Source organism: Drosophila ananassae, chromosome 2L, assembly GCF_017639315.1.
Source record: "Drosophila ananassae strain 14024-0371.13 chromosome 2L, ASM1763931v2, whole genome shotgun sequence".
Lineage (NCBI taxonomy): Eukaryota > Metazoa > Arthropoda > Insecta > Diptera > Drosophilidae > Drosophila > Drosophila ananassae.
In genome coordinates, this window is record NC_057927.1 from 10,442,765 (window position 1) to 10,467,392 (window position 24,628).

Genomic DNA, 24,628 nt, shown 5'->3' on the forward strand with positions numbered 1-24,628 from the left:
AGATAGAGAGTCCTTTGACTGCAGCTGGGGTTGGGGAGAAATGTAAAATGTAAGAAGAGTACTCCTCTCGGCCACAATTGAAAAGAAATAACAAAGCGCGCTTCAATAATTTCGGAAAAGCGTCGGGAAAAACTAGGAAGCACAAAATATAATACAAAATGCGCATGCAGAACGGAAACGGCAAAGGCAGCCAGCAAAAATGGAGAAACTTGCAAAAAACGGAAGGGGAGTATGCATTGCATTGTACTAGATTCCTTCTCTTATATTTCTTTCAGCTCTTCCGCTGCGTAACGGCAAGTTTTTTCACACTTTGGCAGGCAAACTAAATGCAGACAATAACCAGAAATGGAAGGAGTTCACCAAATAACAAAGAAATACCCGCCTTTGTTGAAAAAAAAATTTTTGACTAAGATTTCTTAACGCCAAAAATCAACAGTGGAAATTTATTGGATTGGAAAATCCCTGGGGTCACCGGTCGGTCAGCACAAATGAAATGAAAAGGGTGCCAAACCGAAGAATAAATGCCAGACAATGTTTAAAATTAACACACATTTTATTTAATTTCACCACCATTTACAATATGCCCATACAAGGCTTTTATTTATTTAATTTAAATTAAATTAATTTAATATTTTACTTTAAATATATTTTTACACACATTCTCCTCACGGTTCATGCCCAAACACATACCTTTGATTTCTGTCATTGGTTTATTTAGTTTTTTTTTGTAGTTTTTAAATGTTCTCATTATTTGCACATTTAAAGTTGAATCGGTATTTTAATGTACTTAACATATTTTCATTTAATTTATTTATGTTTTTTTTTGCCTGTTTAGCTTTCTTTGACATTTATTTGTTTGTGTAAACATTTATATTTGAATTGTGTACGTTCTGCTTTTATAAGTTTTAAACTCTTCTGTTCTGCTCTTCGGCTATCCAGTTTTTTGGGACTTTTTACGACTAGGCTAGTTTATAAATGTTTTCTTAACCTTAATTTGTTTTTTTTTTTTTTTGTTTCGGTTTGTGTGTGTTTGGCTTTTTGTTTTTGGTTTTTGTTGTTTTAATTTTTTTTTTAGCTCGCTAGTAGATACCACATCTCAAAATGCAGTTTTTCTGGTTAAAACGAAAATCAACAAGAAAAGCAGTCATCAAATGAAGATCCTTGAAACTAACGAAATGGGCTTTGAATTACTTATGGATTTAACTAACTGGTAACATGCGCTTAGGCCAGCTCCTGTATCCTAGACTCTGGCCAGGCCAGTTGCTGTCCGTTCGCCTTGAAGGCGCCACAGCTGGACAGGAGTGGAGTGCCTTGATGCTTCTCCACCGCTCTTTCCTTTCGCCCCATTTGCTCCTTTAACTCCTTGGAATGTGACATCAGGGGGGGGGGGGCGTTACAGTTGCGTAACTGGTTTCAAATGCAACCTCAATTAGCCCCAGCAGAGCCGCCAGTGTGGCCATTAGAACAGGCGCCGCAAGGACGCCGGGCAGGATTCGCCAATTCGCCGCTGCGGATCTCGCGAAATATGTACTGAAAAAGTTCTTCAGGCTCGAGTCGGAGGATAGCGTAACTGCAGTCGGAAATGAAATGAAAGGGAAATAGAGGAGAAACCGGATTCGGAGTCGGAAGGCAGATGGATCAGTTGGGTTGCGGCGTAATTGGCTTACAACTATGGCAACTTACCACGTGCCGGTATGGGATCCTTCTGTGGTGTGCCGAGCTCGATTTCCTTATACTCCTGGTAGAGGTCGCCAATTTGCGCAGAGCAGCGCAGCAGCAATCCTCCGGGATTTTGGTTCGACGGGTAAGCCAAGCCTCCATGCTCGTAAACCGAGTTCTGTCCGTACATTCGGTTGTAATTGGGCGAATTCACGCTCGAGAAGTGCACTGCCTGCAACTGCATCTTAAGCGCAATGCGCGAAACAATCAGGTTATCGATGGTGCGTATATACTGGGTCTCCACGTCGCTGATCTGTAAAAACAATGCAATTCGAAAAATCAAATTTTTGATTCTTTCCTTTAACGTTAAAGTTAAGTAATTTTTGAGATTCAAAGTATTTTTTGTTCTTTCACAAAATATTCGTTGACAGCTTAAAAGGTGCATTGCAAACTGCAAATACATAAACATAAAAGAAATTACACGGATTACATTTTATGCAAAAAATGAAAAGGTATATAGCATGTAAAAAAATCTTGAATAAATAAACCAAAGTAATTTGTACAATTTAAAAATTTGTTTAAAAAACTTCGTTTACAGGAATTAAAAAGAAGTTATCTTTCTTTGAATCTGTTCATAATTTAAGCTTCTTTGCCTCCATATTTGTAGGAATTTCTTCTCAGTGCCTTGTGAAACGAACAAGGGGATTATAATTTTAGACTGCGCCTGTTTATTCTACGCTTGCAAATGCATTTGCATATTTTAAGGCGCTCCAAGGAGGTGGCGGGGGCTTCAACATTTGGCAACGTTTAGCCCTCACGCTCGTAATACTTTTGTTTGTACTTCTTCTTCTGGCCGCTCGGACGGACCGAGCAGCAGAAGGAAAAAACTTTTGCCAGCCAGCATCTTGTCGCCATTTGCAAGTTGGCACAGTTTGCCGAAGAGCAATGGCGGCGGGGCAGAGGATGGGGCGAAGCGAGGGGGTGCTACGGGGACTTGCCACATGTGCTGGGGGACACTTCTGTATGCATGGAAATTATGTATCAAGGAACTTTATCTGTGTTAATGCAATGCAGCAAAAAGCGGCGGCGTCTAAGGACAACACAAACACCAAAAGCGGGGGAAAAAATTTTGAAAACCGACCACTAATCACCCTTCCTAAATTATTGGTTAGATAGAAACTATTTGATTCTAATTTTTTTTTTTGGGAAACAACTCTCATTTTTATAATATCACAGCCGAATTTTGGGTAAATTATAGAAAATTATTACACATACCCCAACCTAATATAATCCTCCTTTAATACTTAAATACACTTCCCCTTAATTTTTCCTGGAACTCCGCACATTAGTGGCTGCGGCGTCTGCAGTCCTTGCATGTCCTGCCGACAGAGCATTGGGCTTGGTACATTGGAAATGGCCAGCTCCGCCTGCCTAACAGCGAAAAGATCTAAAACTGACGAAAGTTTTCCCAGTTCTCTGCAGGCTGTGCCAGCTTGCCTTGCTTGTACTGTGCCTTTTGCTGAGGGCTTCCCTTTGCCTTTGGTCCTCTATGTCCAATGCGCTATTTCTGCCTTTCGTTTGGCTTGCATCGGGCCAAATCCTCATCCTCATCCGCATCTGTAGCTGTATCTGTATCTGTATCTATGTCCACGTTCTCGCAGCGTAAGTCCACTTTATTTGCGCCATCTCTAAGATGCTTAAACTTGCATTTGGCTTAAATGCTGCCAGCAGCTCCTTCATGCGAGAACAGCTTTTATGCTTAATGGCAGTTATTTAGTGCAATTCACTGTAAAATTGTTGCCATAGGAGAGCCTGCCACTCGCCAGCTCCTAGTCCTCCCTCCTCCATCTACAGCGCTATCGCTCCTCCCCATTACCCCATGAGAAAGTGTATGTGCAAAAGGATTTGCGCTTTGATAAATAATTTTTAGCCATACGCATGTGCATGCCAAAAAGCAGCTGTTTAACCAGCAAAACTTCTCCAACCATTTCCATATTTTTCTTGGCACTTTTCTTTATTCTTTCTGGGCTTTGCATACATGGGAACTTATATATTTTTAATAGTTTGGTCCATGTGCTCCTGCAGCCTCCAACGAATTCAAGCCCCAAACTTATGTGAGAATTTCGGCAATGGCACTGCATATTGTATTTCAGATTAGAAGAGTTTCTGGAAAATGTTCGACTAATGGATAATGTGTCCAAGATAAGCTAAAAATGCAGCTATTTTATGGGGAGCTCAGCTTCAAATTCAAGCAAACAATAAACATTTTATAAAAAAAAATTGTTTACTGTAAAATGTAAAGTACATTGCAATGTATGTGCAAAAACTTGCAATGTATTTTTCATTTGAGAGCCATCGACACAGTTTGAATTTAAGGATATAATGGGACCAAATAATATTTGGGTTCAAACCAATTCCTTTTCCCTGTGACACTTTGACTGCAGGCATAAATTTCCATATATTCGTTCAACCGAAACTTTTTTGACTCTCTTCCCAGTACGCTTCCCCGAAAAGTACAATAAATATATTTTATATTTCATCCAATATAGTGCACAATTTGTCCCCCAACTCTCGTTGTGCGTTTGTGTGTTTGGGGCCAATGCATTGCCAACGTATCAATAACAAATAAATTGTGGATAGCACTGCAATATCTTTCGGGCCGTTACTGCGCCTTTTTGGGGGTTACTTTGGGCCTTCTGGTTGCCAAAAAATGCTCGTAGGTATAGAAAAAAAACTATGGCCCGAAGAGCTGCCAACTGCTGGCTGAGAAGCTTTTTCAATTTTCCGCTAAATTTGGCAGGGCTCAAGTGCTATTTGTCTTCATTAATGCGAATGCGCCTAGAAGTTTGGCAAACGCCCCTCAAAGATTTCGGGGTCCAACGTTCGTTCAACCCCGATGATGGCAAATTCTGCGTAGCATTTTTAAGCCGAAGCCAAATGACATGCAGCAGTTATTAATTGGCAATTTACATGCCGAATGATTAATGCCCAGGCCCCGGGCGGAAACAGGCAGGACCCCAAAATGGAGCCACAGGAGCCGGCTGAAACCAAAGGCACATATGTCACAGGGGTAGATGCTGACAAACAATTAGGGAGCAAATAATAGATATCACATTATATTTTTTTAAAGGCGGAACATATTTCTAGACTATTTCAAGCTACATATTCCCTTTAGGCACCTTCCCATTCAGATTCATTTATATTTTTCGAAATCTTTCCCTAAAATTGTAACCTCTGCTGTGCGTGGGTGTAGTTGGTCCTTCAGGAGGTTGAGGATGGAAGCATTTGGGTCCGGACCTCTTGCAAATTACTCCTGTGGCATTTCACCGCAAAAACTTTTGTCAACAGAAAGTTGTGGCTCCTTGCCGGCGCACCTTTTAACGTAAACTTTGCTGGAAATGTAGGAAGTGCCTGAGTGTGCGTGTGTTTTCCTTCCTGGTACCCCCTTCTCATCCTTGTTGATTTGCACAGCATGAAATATTCATTTGTTTCCTGTGATCGGCAATTGTAATATATCTTCCTCCTGCGGTATCGTTTTCTACTCAATTTTAGTCAATGTCGGCTACGTTTGCTTACTGTTTGTTGTTTGGCTGCCATTGGTTGCCATTGCCGAAAGTTCTCAATGTCCTTGCTGGTGTCTTCTTCCGCCCCTGACTCCCTTGCACAGCAACTTAAACCACACAGCATCGGTGGCAGTTCCGAGAGGCATTGCCGATAAGCTATCATTTCATTTCCAGGCAACAACCCGTTTGAATATTCTCCCGGACGGAGCTCGGAGTTCGTTCCGGGTGAGAGTTATTGCGGTGCAAATGATTTGAATTCATTTATCATGTTTAATGCGAGCATGCCAAGTGCGCTTCTGGAATGTGGCAACCATTTTTCAATAGCATTGACATCGCCCCGGCACCACCGCCTTTAAAGTGTCAGGGGGTAGGTCTTGAGACTAATAGAGAGCATATCCTCAAAGAGGATTTCGGCTAATAAAATCAGCACTTGATTCACAGGACTTCCATCATACACAACATGGTATGCAATGCATAATATTAATTTTGGTGAGCTTCAAGGAAAGGAACCATTTTCATTGTTCTGCGATAACTCTGCGATTGTTCTGAGTCTGATCAGATGCAGTGCCTATTCACTCCTCGACAGCACATATATTTTTGGATCAAAATTATGCATTCCTTTAACCTTGTATTTCCATTGTTCTACCAACTCGCCTGGCAAAATTTTCCCTAAAGCAAAACTCTAAACATCAAGAGAAAATGCAAAGTTGCTGAATGGGGGAAAACTTATGCAACCTGTTAAGCACGTGGCACGATGTACAGACTCCACTTGAAGTTCCCTGACTCAGACAGAATCCTTTTAAACCGCAAATAGAGCGAAAACCTAGAGCCTCGCCTTGACCGATTCAACTGCTCTTGACATCCAGGGGCCTGGGGTCAAAAATGTAACCCAAGCATTGGTGGTGGATAGGTGGCGCGTCGCATGTGGCATGCATATTCATAAAATTGCAATGGGGAAAAAAAAGTATGCAAGAATACAGTTATTCCGCAAGCTCTGGCTCCGGGCGGCACAGAACAACAATGGCAACATGACAATGACGACAGCTACCAAAGCGAAAATCCACATGGAATGACAGCCACAGAGCCATTGCAAGCACAGCTGCGGCTTCATTTCGCAATCTTCAGAGCTGGAAGCTTAGCTAATTTATATTTTACATCTTAAAAACAAAAACATAAGTATAAATTATAAAAATTTCATTCAATATTTAAGCCAACTGTTTTACTTTCCACGTCTTTTTTCTTAATAAATATTTTTTTCATATTTTTCCTATCTTTTTCGACCCTCATAAGGGAAGTTTAAAAAAATTGTAAATTATTATAATCGTAAGTAAAACATTTCTTTATAAAATTATCGTCCCATGCAGGGCACATTACAGCTGAAGCCTTCTGTCATCACTGACACAAACATGAAGATCTGGTTATGTTTGCAACCGCATAGAAATCTGTTTTCAGAGTAACTAAATGACAAAGAAGCCATCCTTGTCACAGATGCGGTACTCTGTGCTCCCACCAGCTCCTGCCTTATTTTCTCGCCCTTAGTCTAGTTCGGTCTCCGCACATGCATTGTTAATTCACATGACAATCCTTACGTTCGCTGGCAGGCTGTGAAATTGTGCATACGCCACGGTGACGGATGGACAAGCCCCCAAGGCCAATGGTAGCAAAAAAACAACATACAACAAAATGAGGAAAAACTCTGCGAAAACCCCTTTTTGATTAAAGTCTTGTCCTAGCCCATTTTCGTGTTCATTTCTCAGCAGAATAGACAAGCACTTCAAAGGATACGCCCCGCTTTGAACACAAAATAGCCGCTGACCCGCTGTCAGATTTGTTTTTCTCACAGCAGAAGCATAAAATAAATTGAAACAAACCAAGCAGCCAGGTTAGTAATATTTCATGGGAGTGATTGCAGATTGGAGTTGAGAGTACTCACCACCATGTTGTTGATTGTGAAAGTGAGCTCGGCCCGGGGACGTGAAGGATGTGTGCTGCAATTGGCTCGAAGGACATCACCAGGCTCGTATCGTGTGTGCTCAGTTGTTAGTAACGGACGTTTATCGGGAAGTTCTGCAAACAAATTTTAAAAATGTCGTTAATTTTATAAAAATATAAATACTGTAGGATTTAATGACTTTTATTCATCTACTTCTTGAAAATTTGGGATTAGGCTTTGGAGTCGAGAATTCAATTAGTTGACCGGACGACAGACACAAAACACATTAATAGAGGCATAAGTGGAGCCGGAAACCCGAAGAACCCTTCAATCACAACCACATGGCCACGGCAGAGTCCTGCTCACTTTCGACGCTCAACTTTTTAATTAAGTCAACCAAGGCGAAGACACCAACGCCAACAAGAACAACAGGAGCCTTGGTACCAGAACCGCCACAGGACGAGAGTCCTGAGAGATGGGTGGCCAACAAAGTAACTAATGAAGAAAGTAATTTCCATGACAAAGGCGGCAGCAACTTTGCTCTTTTCCCTGGCTCGAGGCAACTTTCTGTGTGTCTCGCTTTCTAATCCCCGTCCTTCTGCGCCTTTTGCCTTGCAGATTTTGACCTTTTTGCGGGCCAGCATCGAATGTTTCTTGGCCTGGCCCGGACTTTCGTTGGCTTTCATTGCCTTTGAGCCCCGTCAAATTCACCCTAATGAGGGTCAGTCTCAAGACTGCGGAGACTCAAGTTTAATTTAGCAGCTGACCAGCCTACTTTGCACTTGGTTTTAGCTTCGACTCGTGTCATTAAGTTATTAAAGTTAAGGCTGCCCAAATGTTTGCCAACTATAAACTTTTGACTCGTCGTCGGCAGAGATGTGACTTAATGAAAGCCAGAATTAGCATAACTTTTGCCCGACCCAGCACGGCCATGCCCGGCCCTCCCAGTCTCTTAGATGCGTTGGGGTATGGGTGGCCTTGAGCAGACGGCGGCCCGCTGAATGGCCCCGCCCCGCAAGGACAAAGTGTTTATTTTATGTGCCACACAGACGCCGAGCTGAAACGCAGCCGCCTCCTTTCAGGCTTTCAGGCTCCTTGGGCCGCAATCTGATTGCCACTTGAGCTCATTAACACACGATTAAACCTCAGAGTTATTTACACCGAGGACGGCGCATAAGCGAATGAGTACGCACAACTAAACCCAAGACTGACTGGCTCGATGCATAAAACATCAGGCGGAGCAGTAAGGAACTTGGAACTATGCTAAGAACCAGAATCGATGAAATTAAAGCGCAAGTTTACGCAGATGAGATGGGCTGGCGATTGTTATAGTGAAAGAAATCTGAGCCGACCACAGGACTTCATGGCGGGCTCACAAAAAAAAAAGTTTGCTTTACTTTCTGCAACGAATCTATGAATTCTCATAGAACATTATTAATCTAAAGGCTCTTTTAAAGCAATTTAATATTTAATTTCATGTGCTTTATGCCCAAATCCTAATGGTAATTCATGCTAAAAATCTAACGATAGAGTTACCGAAACTACCAGCTATTCCCTCAGTGTAACTACAATATGGTGCCTGTTACTGCCCCTGCCTGCTGGTGGCTACAGTAATTTATTGTTTAGCCGGCAAGTTATTGGGGTTTTAGTGTCGACGACATTAGGCCTAAGCCGCAGAAGCTTACGCACATACAAACGCAAACGAACCGGCACACCCACAAGATAGAGATACCGAGGATATAGGGATGCAAGATACAAATACTGGTGAGCGAACAACCGCCAAAGCCCGAGATTTGAGGCTGGCTGGCGCTGTCAGTGTGTCAGTCCCCGGCCGGCTTATCTAGCATTGATGTATTGTGTGTCCCGGGGACCAGAGAGCAACCAATTAAATGCCGCAGCGTTTAATGAAACTTTAATAACTTGAGCGATGCGTCCTTGAAGCGCCGCGGGTCATTGGCAGGCTCATGAATTTAAAGCAAATACGCACGATCAAAAGCTTTAATCCCCTGATGCCAGTTACGCAAAAGCGGACAATTAAATGGGCTAAATGCGGCGTTAAATATAAAGCAGCCAGCGGGCAGGCGGCTGGCGGTATGGCGGGAAGACGTTAGGGCATTGGCAATCTAATAAAGGCCGGGCCAGAACGTCAGACATCTGAATGCTTAATGCCGGGCAACAAGCAGCCAGCGAGCCAACGAGCCAGTCAGCCACTGAGCCATTAACCCAGTCGAGCTCTCAATCAAACACACGCACACCCAGCGGGTTGCCGTTCGAAGGACCCTCGCAGGGGTTGAGGAAATAGGGCGATAGGGAATAAATCCAGGCCAGCAAGTGGCATAAAAATCATCGACTAAGCAGAATTCAGCTGTCGAAGCGCATTGGTGAAATGCCTCAGGATAAGCGGATGGAAAGATTGAATGAGACAGGCTCTGGAATCAGGTCACATTACGCATACGCCCCATATGCTGCAGTCGCAACTTACGGGGCAATTGTTCAGTCTACACAGACAAAAAAAAATAATAATCCAATGTTGGCACTCCACTTCGTAAAATGGTGTTCCTGGAAAATGATGTAGAATGTATCTTTAATTAAATCATGAAGGAATTTGCTCTGTTCAAACCCATTGCTTGTACACTAGTGGCTGGGATTTAGTTGGCTCTCAAACACTGAGACGGAGGAGTCTCGTCCCATTATTCCCAGCTGCTGGCAGCACAAAAGCCAAATAATTGTTAAGCCGAAACGGACTACTGCTCATTGGATTTCATGACCCTGCCACGCTGATTAAATTCGTAATTCAGAGCGCGCTCCGCGGCACGCTCATTTAAAACGCATAAAGCCGTGAAATGCGTGGGGCACAGGTAAGACTACCAAATGACCCCAGACAGATACCTTCCATACCTCACCCTCCAACATTTGCTTCATTTCCCAGCCACCAGCTTATCTGGCAAGACGAAATGGCCTGTTAATGACGCAATTTTCAGCGCAAAACTTTAGCAACCGGCACTGGCATTGGCCCGGCAGCATCAGCATCAGCTGCTGCGACCTTGGCCCCCTGGAAAAACAAATTACGAAAGAACCAAAAAACTTTTACTCCCCAACCGCACAGCACTGAATTTAGCCACGGACCGATGCTCGCCGATCAAAGGAGAGTGAATGTCAAAGGCTGCCCGATAGCTGATACTCTCACCCACTTTCGCTTGGTTCTGGAAGCTGGAAGCTTTTAAGCGCACTTTAGGCCAATTTGGTGAATCAGCTTAGTCGAAGACAGGCCAACCGAGCGAGATGAAAGCGAAATGCCATGAATGAAACTTACCAACAACTTGCATGGACGCCATTGCGGTGGCTGTCGAGAAAAGCGGGGCATCGGCGGTGACTTCGCATGAAAAGTTTCCAGAGAGACCGAATCCAACATTGCGTATGAGTACCTGGGTGGCATTCGAGCTGGTTACCTGTTAAATAATAACAACTACATTAAAACACGGAATTTTCATTATTTTTCATGGTACTAAGAATACAATCCCCAACACTGGGCTACAATTTCAATTTATTTAGAAGGAGTAATACTATGCTGCGCTTAAACAAACTGCAAATCGAGTTCACCTGCCATCCCTCAGCTGTCCGCAATCTGACATCGAGTCCAACAAAGAAATGCACTTAAATTTATTAAAACAGCTTAAAAAACAAACAAATACAAACTTAGCCACCAGCCAACAAACAGCAGGCAGGCAGGCGGGCAGGCAGCCAGCCAGCAGAGCAGAGCGACAAGAAAAAATTGCCTCCGGCTAGGTAAAGTAAAAGTTTTCGACGACAAAACAAAAAATAAAATAGTAGAGAAATACAAAAAACTAAAGATAAACTCACTGGCACAAACTCAATAGCCTGATGAAATATTTAGCCAGATTCGGAGCAACTTTATCGAAGCAACGAAATTGCAAGAGCCCCGGCTGCACCCGCAACCTTCCTATGCAATCCCCATCTTTTACCGCCGCCTGGATAAACTTTTTCAATAATCTAGCCAAAGTAGAATTACCCCAGTCGAGACTCAATTCTCCGACCTCAGCCTGTGCCACGCCTCCTCAACCAAGCCAGCCTCCGTTTCCGATTTTCGCTCAGCAGATTGCAGTTTTTTGCAGGTGGGCGACAAAACTCAGACGCAGCATGCAAAAATTTAAATGAAATTTTTGCCGCAGATAGCCGCGCGTTGATAGCGCCCACAAAAGGCTGGAATGTCGGGAGAACGGCAGTCGTCCGACCAGGTGTCCTCTGGCATTTTTTTGAATAACCGCCAATAACAATAAAACTGCCAAACTGAATATGCATGAGCAGAAAGTTTAAAATATACAATATAAATAAATGCAGTGTGCGCGCAATTAAGGACCTCAAAGTGTCCAGGTTTCCAATTTCCAGGAAACACCGTTTCTGGCTCCTTTCAGGCTTCATGCAAACTGGCCAGCAAAAAGTCTTCGTTCTTAAGCAGGATTTTTAACAATTTTTTCCGATTGTGTTCATTATGCCAGATCAAGTATTTTATTTGAATTTTTTTGTTATTTTTGTATTTTTTATAAATTATTAAGAAGCCGAAAAGTTATTAAGCTTTTTCAACGATTATAATTCTGGACATTTGCAGAGATAGAACCTGAAAATAGTAGCATCTGCTACCTACCTACTTTTCTTGTACCATATGCTTTTGACTCAATAATATAAATAGAATGTAAAAATATATTTTTAAAACCTGTGTCGAAGTAAGATTTACGATTTTAAGTTAAATCCCCAATCCTCCAAGAAATTCTTTACAGGTACTTACATCCACATGAATGCCAGGGAATGGAAACACTTTTGTATTGGGAAACTCGCCGGGGGTGTAGCGGTAGAACTCCAATTGACCACGATAGAATTTGGCCGAGTAAAGCGGGGCCCCCTCCAGGTCGTACATGCACCGCAGCACCACATGCTGGCCCCGCCGCACCGCCGGTGGTTCGATGATTAAATTGACATTGCGCAGCGCGCACTCGACGAGCTCTGCAAAACATGGGAGAAAAAAACTATGATGAAATTACGTTCGAATGCAAAGCCAGGGAATTCCAATTTAGTGTATTTATTTTCATAAATTATTGAAATATTGTACCAGAGCATGATCGGTGGTGACACTGATAATATATAATCCACCGCTTAACTGTCCCACAAGTGCTTGCTTACCAGTGGACGCAGTTTGTTTTTGGTTCTGGTTTCGTGTTGCCAAAATGGTTTATTTTAGGCATATACAAATATTCAAAAAATATATTTACCTGGACTCAAAAACAATAAATTAAAAATTCTATTTGAATAATATAAACATTTAAAGATGAGTCTCCTTTAGGTTAAAGTTATACGTAGTAGTATGTAGCGCAGTTATTTTAATATTCAAACAATAAAACAATGGGTATTAAAAAGTTCACCCCCCAAAAATAAGAGATTTAGATGTGTCCGTGTTTTTGTTTTCGGTCAACTGACTGTTATATTTGGCGCTTAAATGATTTATAAATATTTTTTCAGCTGTCGAAAGCTTGATAGATTATGGTGGGATTTGGGGGCAAACATACAAAGCAGCTCACCAAATTGAAAATATTGAATTGAAAACGTCTGGCAACTTTTAAGCCCAAAAAAAATTGGCCAACTCATAACTTTATTTATTTGGTAAGCCGGCAGATAATTTTGCCATTCAAGCCAAATACCAATAGATTATATAACGTTTAGACTTTACCAAAAGCATTATTCCGTATTATAAATCAATGCCAGCCGCTTTAAATATGCAACCAATGTTATGTCTAAGGCCACTAAATCGTGCCCCCAAATCCCAGGCGACCTTGGGTGACCCAGGCGACCCAGGCGACCATTTTCTCCTTTGCTCGCCAAGTTTTATTAATTACCAAACAATCAACGCCAATTTCCGGCAACTTTATGGCCGCCCATTTCTGAGTCGTTTGTCAACAAATGCGTAGCATAATTCAAGGCGCCAGCCAGGAAGCTCTTGCCCTCGCGTTCCTGCTCTCGACTTAGCCAAGTGCCATGGAGTTGGCTGTTTTACAGCATTTCCAACATAGCCTAACAAGGCACTCAAAAATTTTTTATATCTTATTTGGGTCACATTTCATGCGGCTGTGCCCTTAAGAATAATGGCACATAATTTGCGGCTTTACCAGCAGTCCCTTTGAGAGAATGGGATAAGGCTGGCAAAGGAAGGAAAGCGAGAATAAAGTCCGTGGAATGTGAGTCAAGGATTCGGTTCCTTGTAAATCTCTCGCGAGGCGAATAAAATAAAATTGTTTTCATTTTTTCTACACGCCAGCTGTGCGTAATTCATTACTTTCGGGAGTTGTTTGCATATCACCCGATATCTTTTGCCATTCGATGGGAAACCCGCTGCAGCATGCTTTTCCGGGGCATGCCTTACCAAGGCATGGCTGGCTGGTTGGAGGAAAATTGGTATGATTTTCATTATGCCACCGCTGTTGCCCTTTAACATTTACTCCATTTGCAGGCTGTAAAATGAATTCTTGCACATTGACCTTAATGACCACCGGGGCCTGCTGGCATAATTGGCCAACTGCCCGTGCGTCCTGGCCAGGGACACCAACAAAACTGAAAGGAAACCTCCCAAATAAAAAGAGAGAAAAAAAATGAAATACCTGCCTGGCAGCGCTCAACTTAAGCAGTTTCTTAAAGTAACTGCTAGCCACATAAATATTTGCACACTGAAATCGAAAATTCCGCTTGTTTGCCAATTGAAAATTGGAAAGTGCTGTTGCAGGTGCTAGCCCCCTTAGAGTTTTCCCAGCAGCAGGAGCGGCAGAGAAAAACTAGGACCTGGAGGTGGAGCTGAAGCTGAAGCAGCGAAATGCAACCGCAAATACTTGCTTATTGCTGGCAAAACTTTGCTTGTTAGTGTTTAGGTGGAAAGTGCAGCAAGAAATCATAGCAATAGCACCGCACAGTTGGGTGCACAACTGAGCCGCAGGAAAACCAACACAGGCCACCCAAACAATGTCTATAAATCCACTCTCACACACACGCGCACAGACATCCTCGCCGAGATATAGTTGGGAAGGTATAAAGTTTGCCCAAAAGTCACATATTTGTTCGATTTTGCTAAGTGCCAGCGTACAAGTGCCTTGTCCTTATCCTTTTGCGATTTGTTTACATGGCATGGAGTCGAATACCCAGATACAGGCCCCACCGGGTCTGCCTCCTACCGATTCCTGATGATATCCTGGGATATGGATCAGAAGGAGGGATTTCCCAGTACTAAATATCAATGCAGGTGGTCCTGGTTTTTCTTTGTTTTCAGTTTTTCTAACCCACAAAGCCAGATCTCGAACTGGCCTTCTCCACCGGACCGAGAGTCAACACTTTTCCCGCTCTTTTCATCGCACTTTCTTGTCCTGCAAGCGCCTTGTTTATTGTTTTCCAATCGGGCCAGAATGCGTCATTGTTGGGGTTTTCATCTAGCTATTTGAGACCGCAAGTGGGAGTCGATTGAAAAGTTAAAGGGCTGTTTTTGCCACCAAGCTCCAGAGATCGTTGAAAATTTATGCTTACCAGCACTACGCGTACTCTCAAAATGATTGAAAGAGACTACTTTCTGCTGTTCAATTTGTTTCTAGTGAAAATTTCGGCGTAAATGCTTTTGTTTTGGGAAGTGGATTCCTGAAATCCTGAAAACGTGGCAGGCGCACAAAGTAAACAACTCCCATTTCCGATTTGAAATGGGACGATGTGAATATCAGACCATTATAATTTGCAGAGTCGCTTTCCATGCCAAGGGAAGTCTAAAACAAACAAACAAACAAACATTGGGGCAGCTGCCTGGTTGTAATATCATGTGCATTCATGTGTACGTGTGGTGAGCATTGTCCCGGCATTTAATAGGCTTTTGTTGCACAGCCTTCAATGGAAATTGTTAAGTCCCGACGCTGTTATTGCTCCTTGGCATGTTTACCAGGAGCTTCCACCCACCGCCCATCTCTCCGCTTTGGTCCCAATTCTGTTTCAGTTTCCCATCAGCGTCCTCATTGCCTGCATGGCAGCTCATTGAAAGATTTATCATTCACCAGAAACAGCATGCTTTCAAAATGAAAGGAAAGCCTGAGAAGGGAGCCTTACACTGTCCAAAAAAATCAAGCTTACACACACGTTTGTTAAGTAATTTTACTCAAAGCTTTATATCATTTCTATAAGCTTGTCTCTTACCAAATAAATAATACATTTTAAAAGATATTTGTAATGCTTCAGATAATCTATGTATCGATTTGTCTGGCAGTGTTAAGCAGATGAGTTACACCACCTGTCTGGGGTCCTGAATCCCAACCGCTCGTGTTGACACAGCCCACATAGGCGTCCCATACACATGCATAATGGAATTTCTAATAACTGCCTCGAAACAGTCGAGTCTTCCTGCTGGGTCAACAGCATTTAGAAACCCAAGGCAGTGACAATAAGCGTGCTGTAGTTCATTTGCTAGAATCGTGTTTCGGTTTGTTTTCGAACAGGATGCCGTCAGGGTAGCCAAGTGCACTTAGTCCTCGACAGCCAAGAGCTCACATTTCCCTACCAGCCCAGCACAGTTCATTCAAAAGCCACAGCAATTTAATTAACATAAAAAACGCAACTCGCACAATTCGAAACCATAAATCAAAAGCCCGCACACGCCCAGTAGTAAACTAATACCAGGAAAAAACCCGTTCCCAAAAAACCAGAAGCAGAAAAATTTCTGGCAAAAACTGCAATCGGTCAGGGAAAAAGGGTTGGTGCTGTGGAAGGAAAAACGCTTCTAATGAAACCAAAAATGCTAGTTACGAGTCGGGACTCTTATGGAAGTTCTGCTCTAGGGGAAATGGACTTTTGGCCTGAGTTGGTGCTGTATTTGAATATGGAGTAACATTTGTTTTTCCGCCAAGTTTCCTAGCTATGCCTGTGTCACAGCCATGGGAGGGGGGCCCAACCCAAAAAACCGATTCGAAAACATAGATCCACCAACCCGTTCATGCCCAGAGGGCATCAGCATAAACAAAGGACCAGCATAATTTAGTTAAAATCCCTTTTGTCCGAGCGGGCGTGGCGCACCTTGGCGAAGGAAATGAAAAATGCTGATTATGAAAACGCAAACCGTAATTGGTTGTGTATGTTGTGTGGCGCCTAAGTCGGGTGTGCGACTGGGTGGGCTTACAAGGACTCATTTTGATTTGGATTTCACAATTTCCATTTGCTAATTGCTTGACGATTAAATTGAATTACGGATGACAATTTAATTATGTGCCAGTTAATTGAATATTGAATAAAATAATAAAGCAAAAAACACCAAATAATTAAAATTACATCTAAATCGTTGTGTAATTCGTGTCTCGAATTATTCAATTAACTGCAAGCCCGATTAATTGACAAATAATCTTTTTCCCACTCAATAATGTTCACTTTTTAGGGCAGTGGTTTCAAAAAAAAAAACCAAATCCAGACAAACTCGAGTTCAAGCCCCAGGGAAGCCGAAACAAAATAAAACCAGTGAGAAAATAAGAAAACACTCCTGTCTGCTTTCTGCAAACAGACGGCATGGACTGAGTAAACAATAGAAATATATGCGATAAATGAAAAAATAATAACAAACATTAATCCGAGTGTTGCCTGCTCGAGTGCCCTGCTAGTGGATGATGATGATGGCTAAGGCTACTGTGAAGGAGAAGGCGAAGGCGATGATGATGATGATGTGCCAAAATGCCGCACTCTCTACTGCACCGTGGTCACGCTTTTCAAGTCCTTAACTCAATGTGTGCTTCCCGAGTTCACTTCTCCGAATATGTCTTGTTGTTTACCACTGTACAGTGAACACTGCTCGCTTGCTGGCACTCCTTAGTCTCGTGATAGTCTTCCGTTATTCTCCGCTTTGCACAGAAGCGCTAAGCAAATAAAACAAAAAGGATAACTGGGCAAATATTGTGCAGACGGGCGGGATGAGGGGCCCAGTGCAAACAGTCACTGTGAAAAACATAAATATGCATGTGTGAGTGGGAAGGACAAGTGTGTTTGTGTTTGTATTTTTATGATGGTGACATTGCAGTGCACACACACACATAAGTCGCTTGGTTGCTTAGTTGGATCCTATAGTCCCCCCTTTGCGAATCGCCAATTTTCATTTACTCGTCTTCTTACGCCCATAAATATACACCGCAAGGGTTATTAAATACTAATTAAATATTTAAAATTAAATCCATAACACTAAACTGCAACTAATCTCCCATTATTTACCTTAAAAATGTTCATTTGTGCCTCAAAGATAAAAAAGTGATTTGTGCTTTGATGGTTTACTCTTTCACTAAATTTTAATTAAGTTTTTCGAGTGTATCGCTCCACATCGGCTTTTTATGTACGAGTTTATTTAGTTTTCTTTCGCCCTGCTCACATGGCGTATACGCAACGTCTGTGAGTACGACTCAATTGAGGCTGGCCGGCAAACATTTTGTTATCTCGGAACCAGCATCGATGCCGAATGGATTTTTAGTTCAGCAATTTTTATTTTTCCTCCACCATTGCGTTTTGTGTGCATGCCGACTGTATTTCTTTCTTCTTTTTTTAGTTTTTTTCATAGCGTTTCTTGTTCACTCAGTTTTTCCATTTGGCCCAGTCGGAGCGTCAGAGCGTTTATCTCGCATGCCGCATCGCGAACTGCTTGTAAATAGCATTCATGGCCTGACACTAATGGAACTTTTGACCGTTTGTGCTATCCGTAGCCCCTGCCCACAGCAGACCACTCTACCATTTCCATCCACCATTCCATTCTGAATCCCCTAGTCCCATGTCCGCCGTAGGGCCAAAACTTGAACGCCTTTCATCGACTCCACCACGAATGGTTTTTTCTTGGAAACACTTCACTAGTACCCTAACCTTTTTTTAAGCAATTCGAACTTGATGATCAATTTTTCTTAGGAATATGTTATGGCTATTAAAAATCATCAGACTATCTTCTTAAGTAAAAGTTATTGTGAAAAACATATTTAAAGGTTTTTTCTTTAAGAATCATTGTTGACAAAATTCAATACCTAAAACTAAGATGCGCTTTTAGAGAATGTGAAATTCGCTGTTTTTCCATAAAATTTTTATCCTTTTTTTTTATTCTCATGACAACGCGAATTCACGCAACTTCGTTTGTTTTTTCAATGCCGATTTTTTCCATTCATATTTCTGTTTTTGTGATCACTTTCCTATTTCGCTTCTGGTATCAATTTTGTGAGCCAACAGTTTGTCGGGCCTTTCAACAAGTCGTTGGTGGTTTGGATTGGAAGCCAGTCCTTTTCGCGAAAATACAAAATCCAACTGCGTTGGGAACTAACAATCGCCCGGAGGCATTCGATTTCGAGTTAACCTACCTTCTAGTTGAACTGATATATAATTAAAAACTGACTAATTAGAAGTCTGGCTCTAATGTTACCAATATTTGATCCATTTTCCCCGCAAGCTTTACACTTCACAGTCTGATGCATTGCACATAAAAGTTATAATGAATTTTCGACTGACCAAACCCTGGTCCCAACATTGTGTTTGATTAGAAAATTAATCCGAGAGCTATTTCAAATTTCAGCCAGAGATGGTCCAAGAGGGGATAGGAAATCGCAAAGTGCAGGAACATGGGGCGATAAGCGACAATGGTATTCGGAAATTTCATTTTTGGTAACTATTTTACAGATCTCGGAACTGTCGCACAAATGTGGTGTCAATGTGGGAAATACGAGGGGGACGCGGAACTGGGACTGGGATTGGATTTGGGATTGCATCCATTTCGTTTTATGTTTACAATTTGGCATGGTTTCTGGTGCCTTCTGATTTATGCATAAATTGATGCTACTAGTTGTTTGTTTGCCTAGTTTGTTTGGCTCGCTGGCAAAAAGCGCATTTGCCATGGACATCCTGTCCTGTCCTGTGCTGCGCCCCCGTCAGGCCCGACCAATTTCTGGTTGGTTTTTGGCCGTGTAGCGTAACGAGGCGGTGGCAAAAACATTCATAATTTTAATTAAGTCATAGAAACGTGCTGCACACAAAAACACAGTGGATCTGCAACTGGGACATTTGCCACGCTTAACTTTTGTGCTCCTCTGAATATTCCCTCCATCCGCCGCCGGGCGTTACATTTTCTTTTGTTTTTTGTTTTGTTTGCTTTTTGTTTTGTTGTTTGTTTCGAGTTGTATTTGGTTACGATGTTCACAAAATTGCACTTGAAATTTATCCCCGAGCCTTATTAGTTATTTACGCAGCAGGCGCTCGCTCCGTAATGTGTGAGTGTTGCTTTGAATGGGGATGCGGATGGGTCTGTGCAAAGGCCCTCGTGGCGTTTTTGCCACCCAGAAATCCCAGCAACCCCACCCGAGCAAATAACCCATAGACCCCCTCAACACCACGCCAACAGCCATTGCAGATTTATAGCCTGCAGCAGTTTTTAGTGTTTTCTTTTTGTTTGGGCCAGCGTTTTGTTTATTTGGTTTTGCAATTGTTAAAAGTTTATGCCGTTTTTGTTGCGGCTGTTGCATTTCGCACAGTATTTCCACTTGGATTCAGCAAACAACAAGTTTTTGTTTTTTGGGGAGTGCCACTTCCATTGCCGGTGACAGGGCCAGTGCCAGTGCCAGAATTATACAAAATAAAAAGCGAGCAAAACAATAACTGAAGCAAAACTGCGACCACGCCAGTTGCGATTTTGTCGTTGTGATTTGTTCCAAATATTTTTAGGCGACGCTGCTTAATTAATCGTGAACTATTGCCAGATGGAGTTCAAATATTGGGATTTCCGAGAGCCTGTAACATTTATTTTTCAACACAATTCAATGGATTGTAGCTTTACGGAAGCTTGCTTACACTCATTCCAAAAAATGTATATCTTGGACGGTGGAATGTTTCAAATATTTCCAAATCACCAATTATTTCATTTAATTTCTAATTTTGTTCGGAGAAACTTTTGTTCAACCAACTCGAATTTTGCCTGTGGCTTTTGAAGTTCTTCGCATTTCTGCATTAATACCAATTTGCACTTGTCAATCAAGACAGCCAAGACTCCAGCCAGAAACCTCCAAAACTCTTAATGAGCCTAATTATTTCAACTATTTAGCCAAATACACAGACACAACTGAGCCGTCTGAGGATGGAATTGCGGAAAATTGGGGAGAAGCAGTGGAAAGCTGGGTAAGGCATTCCAATGCTTGCCAAATTTTGCTAATGATAAATAAATTATGCGACAGACGCCGCACAAAATGCCATGCCACGGACTCACCGACCCACCGACTCACCAAACCCACCGACCACAAGCAGAAAACAAATAAACTCTCTTCGCAATGCCAAAAGATAAGTATGCGCCCCGTGGTCCCTGCCCCCGGCGCACATTAAAGCCAAAAGCCCGGCCCTTGTGGAGGTACGAATGGTGGTCGGGTGGGGTGAATGGTATCGCATTACTGAAAGCAAGCGCACATGCGTTAATAAACAAAATCTGTTGCTAATGTACAAAATAAGTTAATTATGGCAACCCAAATGCGAAAAGCGAAATGCTCGGATGATGCTGGCGACAACTTTTGCAGCTTTTCGAAAACTCTAGCTGACACTCTCGTTGTAGCCAAGGCGGGTCGGGGGCATCATTCACATTTGGAAGTTTTGGAAAGGGGATAATCATTGGATAGAGTAAGAGGTGATCCCCCCGGCTGCAATTCGCTTGCACTCTGCTTTGTTCTTTGTGCGAGATAATTGCGTTTTATAGCTGTGGCAAGCAAACAAATAAACAAGCTGGCAAACAGTCGAGATTGGGTTAGGAGGGTGTATCGGGCTTATAAGCATGTGCTGGCAGTCATGCCACGAAAACAAATAATTACAAATTGCATTAATAATAAACAAACACAGAAGGGGGCTAAGCCCTTGCCCCTAAAAGCCCCTCCCGAAAATAGTATTCTATTTCGATTTACCTTTTCTGAAAATTTTGCACAACGCGTGTAATGTAATTGGTGACCGAAAAGTGTTGGCCCCCACGAATTGATGCCACTGGCATTTGCACAACGTAGAGCCACAAGAAATTTACATATTTTATATGTAATTTGTTCCCGTCTGTCAATATTATTTTCCAATTAATATTTCAATGATAATGCTTTGCATACGGCCGAGTTGTATTCTCAGTAATCTAGTCTTAGTAAAAGTAAGAAAAAAGGAATAAAAAAAGCGGTTCTCTCTAAGTATAAGTAATGTTATTTATTGATATTACTTTATATTTTTTTATAAATATATAAAATAAGTATTTTTAAGTCTTTTTTTTTATATTTGAAGTATTCGAGCAAACGTCAAAATTTTTGTGGAATTGCATTTTGTTACGAATTTGGAAATGACGAAATTGATTACGAATGGATCTGTGTGTGTGTACTTATGGGATTTATGGGAATATCCGATTATTTTGCAGTTGTACAATTTTATAATTTAATGGAAATGAGTTTACCCAGTCACCGGACTGTGAAAAGCCAAATGTTTGGTAAATCAAATCAAATTTATTGCTAATCATGGCACTCAATGCACTGATTTATCGCCGCACTTCTGGAAGCGCGGATATGGCCTGGTGTCCGCCGTATATCTCAACAATAGATTCCCATTTTAGGTCTTAATTCACTTTTACTAATACACCACTTTCCCGGCAACCCTAGCCCATTAACCCCATCCATTAGCGCCGCGGCCTCCATCTAATAAAGCGCTGACTCCGACGCCCTGTTCCTGATTCTGCCCCGGTTTTTGGTTCTACTGATGCACTCACTCGCTCCCCGCACTCTGACTGCAAATCTTCACAATGCCGTGAAGTGCCAAGGACCTACAACAACGCAATCGATTGAGTCACGGATCACGGAACACAAATCTCTGCCCCATCTCACTTTGTTTTTCTCCCCCCCACTTCGAGGCCCGAAAATGCACTCCAATCGGTGCAGCCGGGAATCCACTTCAATAAAATGCAACTCAGTCTATATGAGGCTAAAAATAGAGTTTAATTTATTTAATATACCAATACCTGTACTGAGAAAAGTAATTTTAAAAACTATGTGTATACTCTTTCGCACGTGAACCCTTAATAATGATGCAATTCCTCGAATACTTTTCAGAACTGTCCTTTTAGTGCTAGCATTTATTCAGCTAGAAACTGCAATTGCAGCATTCCTGACTAGATTTTCCCTGAATCAAAATGCGCTGCACAATGGGACGCGATGCTGCTTAAGCTGTTCATTAGCAGCCGAGTAATGAAGCAACAGCCTGACACAGATTTGCTTTGGCAAGTGTGGAAAAGACCCCTTTTGTCAGCCCCTTCCCTCCATCGAATCGATTCGATTCGACACGATTCCGTTAGGTTTGTGGCCATGGCGACACGGCATTGGAGGGTCATTAAAAACTTTTTACTAGCATTCAGCATCAGCATTAGCGCTCCAGATCCCGCTCCGGAATGGAGAGTGTGCGGAATCTGATTCCGCTGCTGATTGTCATTGACAGCCAGTCGAGTGGATCCCCATCTCCCCCAGCCTATCTCATCCCTCCTATCCGGCGGAATGACACCTCGCCACCGCTTAGAAATCGACGACTGCCTCTGGCTGTCAATCCTTTTTATTGCCCAGCACTTTCCCATTTCCCTTTTCCCGCCTCCATTTTCCACTTCCACTCTTCAGATGTTTGCCACTTCGTCAATCAATTGGCGGCTGTGTTGTGCCCTTTTATTTGTATTTTATTATGTCAAAGTGTTGTTTCGACTGCCATTTCAAGTATCGATTGTTTCAGTGTCTATATCTAGGCGGGAGTATGTTTCGGGTACCCTTTTAATTTCGGATTTCATCGGCCGAAGGCTTCTTTAAATGCATGAGAATCTCGCGGCCACACTGGAGTCACTTAATTGAGCATCCATCGCGTTGGACTTGGCGAAAAAAGTACAAAAAATGGAGGAGACGCAGTCGATTGAGTTAGGGGTTCGGGTTGACAGTGCGCCTGCCTCCCAGATGGCCCGATACCACTTGAAAAGGGATGACAGTTCTCCGAGGGACGTAGTGGAATCCGAAGCCTGACAAATACTTCATTAAATTGTACAAATGAAACTCTAAGTTGAGTGCTTGTGGTCTCTTATTTGTTGAATTGGGAAATTGTTCAGATGGGGTACTTGATGGCTTGTAGGAATATTACTTTATTATTTATGGACATAGGCTAGGAACTCAATACTAAATTACAATATTGTTCAGATAATTCTCTTTAAAATTCGAAGTCTGATATTTTTAAAATGAGTCCTTTCTTGCTATTTTCTCTGTGGCCCATAAAATGACATCTTAAAACTTTGATGTTATCCGCTTGCTAAACATTATAGTTGGCATCGGGATTAATCCAAACAAAAACGACACTTACCCATGCTCAGAAATAGTACAGCTAGCATCAGCAGGCAGAAATTCGCAGAGAGAGTCCAGCGGTTGGAGTCGCATATTCTCCGGCTCTGACGATGGCCCGGATCCGTGGCTCTTTGGGGTAGCATTTTGCAGATTCCGTCCAAGTCGACGGCGGACAAATCTCCTCGCAGTTGCAGCTCCAGCATATCGATGGGGAGAAACGCGCGGACTTTGGGTCTCGGGCAAATGTCTCGCATTTGTGGCAAGACTATTTAATAAACACTTCAACTTCACACGCCGCACTGTCTGCTTGTTGTTGGTCTGGTGGCTGGGAACTGGTTGGGGGAAATGGTGTATGCAAATTATTAATGCCCGACTGGCAGCAACTTGGCTTTCTTTGCATTGGCAAGTTGGCCCATAAATAAAATGTCTGCCGCTTTGGGAAAACTTTACTAATAAACAGCCGGATAATTAATATATTCCCCGCACCGCGATTTTTCACTTTCACTCAAGTTGGCTTTTGATTGGCACTCCACGAGTTTGCACATTTTGCTGATTGTTTATACATTCCAATTTCCGCTGGCTAATGGCTGTGCTTCTGATGTTCTTCCTCTGGTCTAGTTTTTTTTAGAGTTTAGACAAAATCCATTTGGTGGTTTTTGGGTTCTTCACTTCACACACTCATAAATGGCTTTTGTGTCCAGCTGTTTTGGCCGGAAGTAAACTGAAAAGTACACTGGAATGGATAATAAACATACTTTAGTCAGTTTTTATTTAAAAAAGAACAGCTGACACTTCAGTATCATATCTGGTATGTAAACAAAACGCGGAAAAAATGCAAAATGAAATGCTTAAATATATAATGCCAGGAAGTTTTTGAAGCTCTTCAAAATTGCACTCAAACTTTTTCGAAATCCACAGCACCTTGTTATTAAATTAAATGAAACAGCAGTCTCTTTTGCTTGTAAACAAAACCGAAACCGAACCGATAGGACTTTCCCAGTGAAAATGGAACAATCCGCGCCTACGACAAGTTGACAAACGACTGAGGAGCTATCAGGACGGTCCCCAAGAACTCTCCCCGA

The 24,628-nt window shown here is 42.3% G+C and overlaps 1 protein-coding gene across 1 annotated transcript; it reads right to left on the minus strand.

The window, feature by feature from the left end:
• Nucleotides 1-534: 534 nt before the first annotated feature.
• Nucleotides 535-24,628, minus strand: LOC6499679. Its single transcript, XM_044715513.1, is given in 8 exon segments — nucleotides 535-1,379; nucleotides 1,382-1,570; nucleotides 1,684-1,972; nucleotides 7,156-7,289; nucleotides 10,469-10,604; nucleotides 11,960-12,174; nucleotides 23,566-24,279; nucleotides 24,468-24,628. Coding segments are annotated over 7 exon segments (1,356 nt in total). The 5' UTR covers nucleotides 23,801-24,279; nucleotides 24,468-24,628; the 3' UTR covers nucleotides 535-1,221.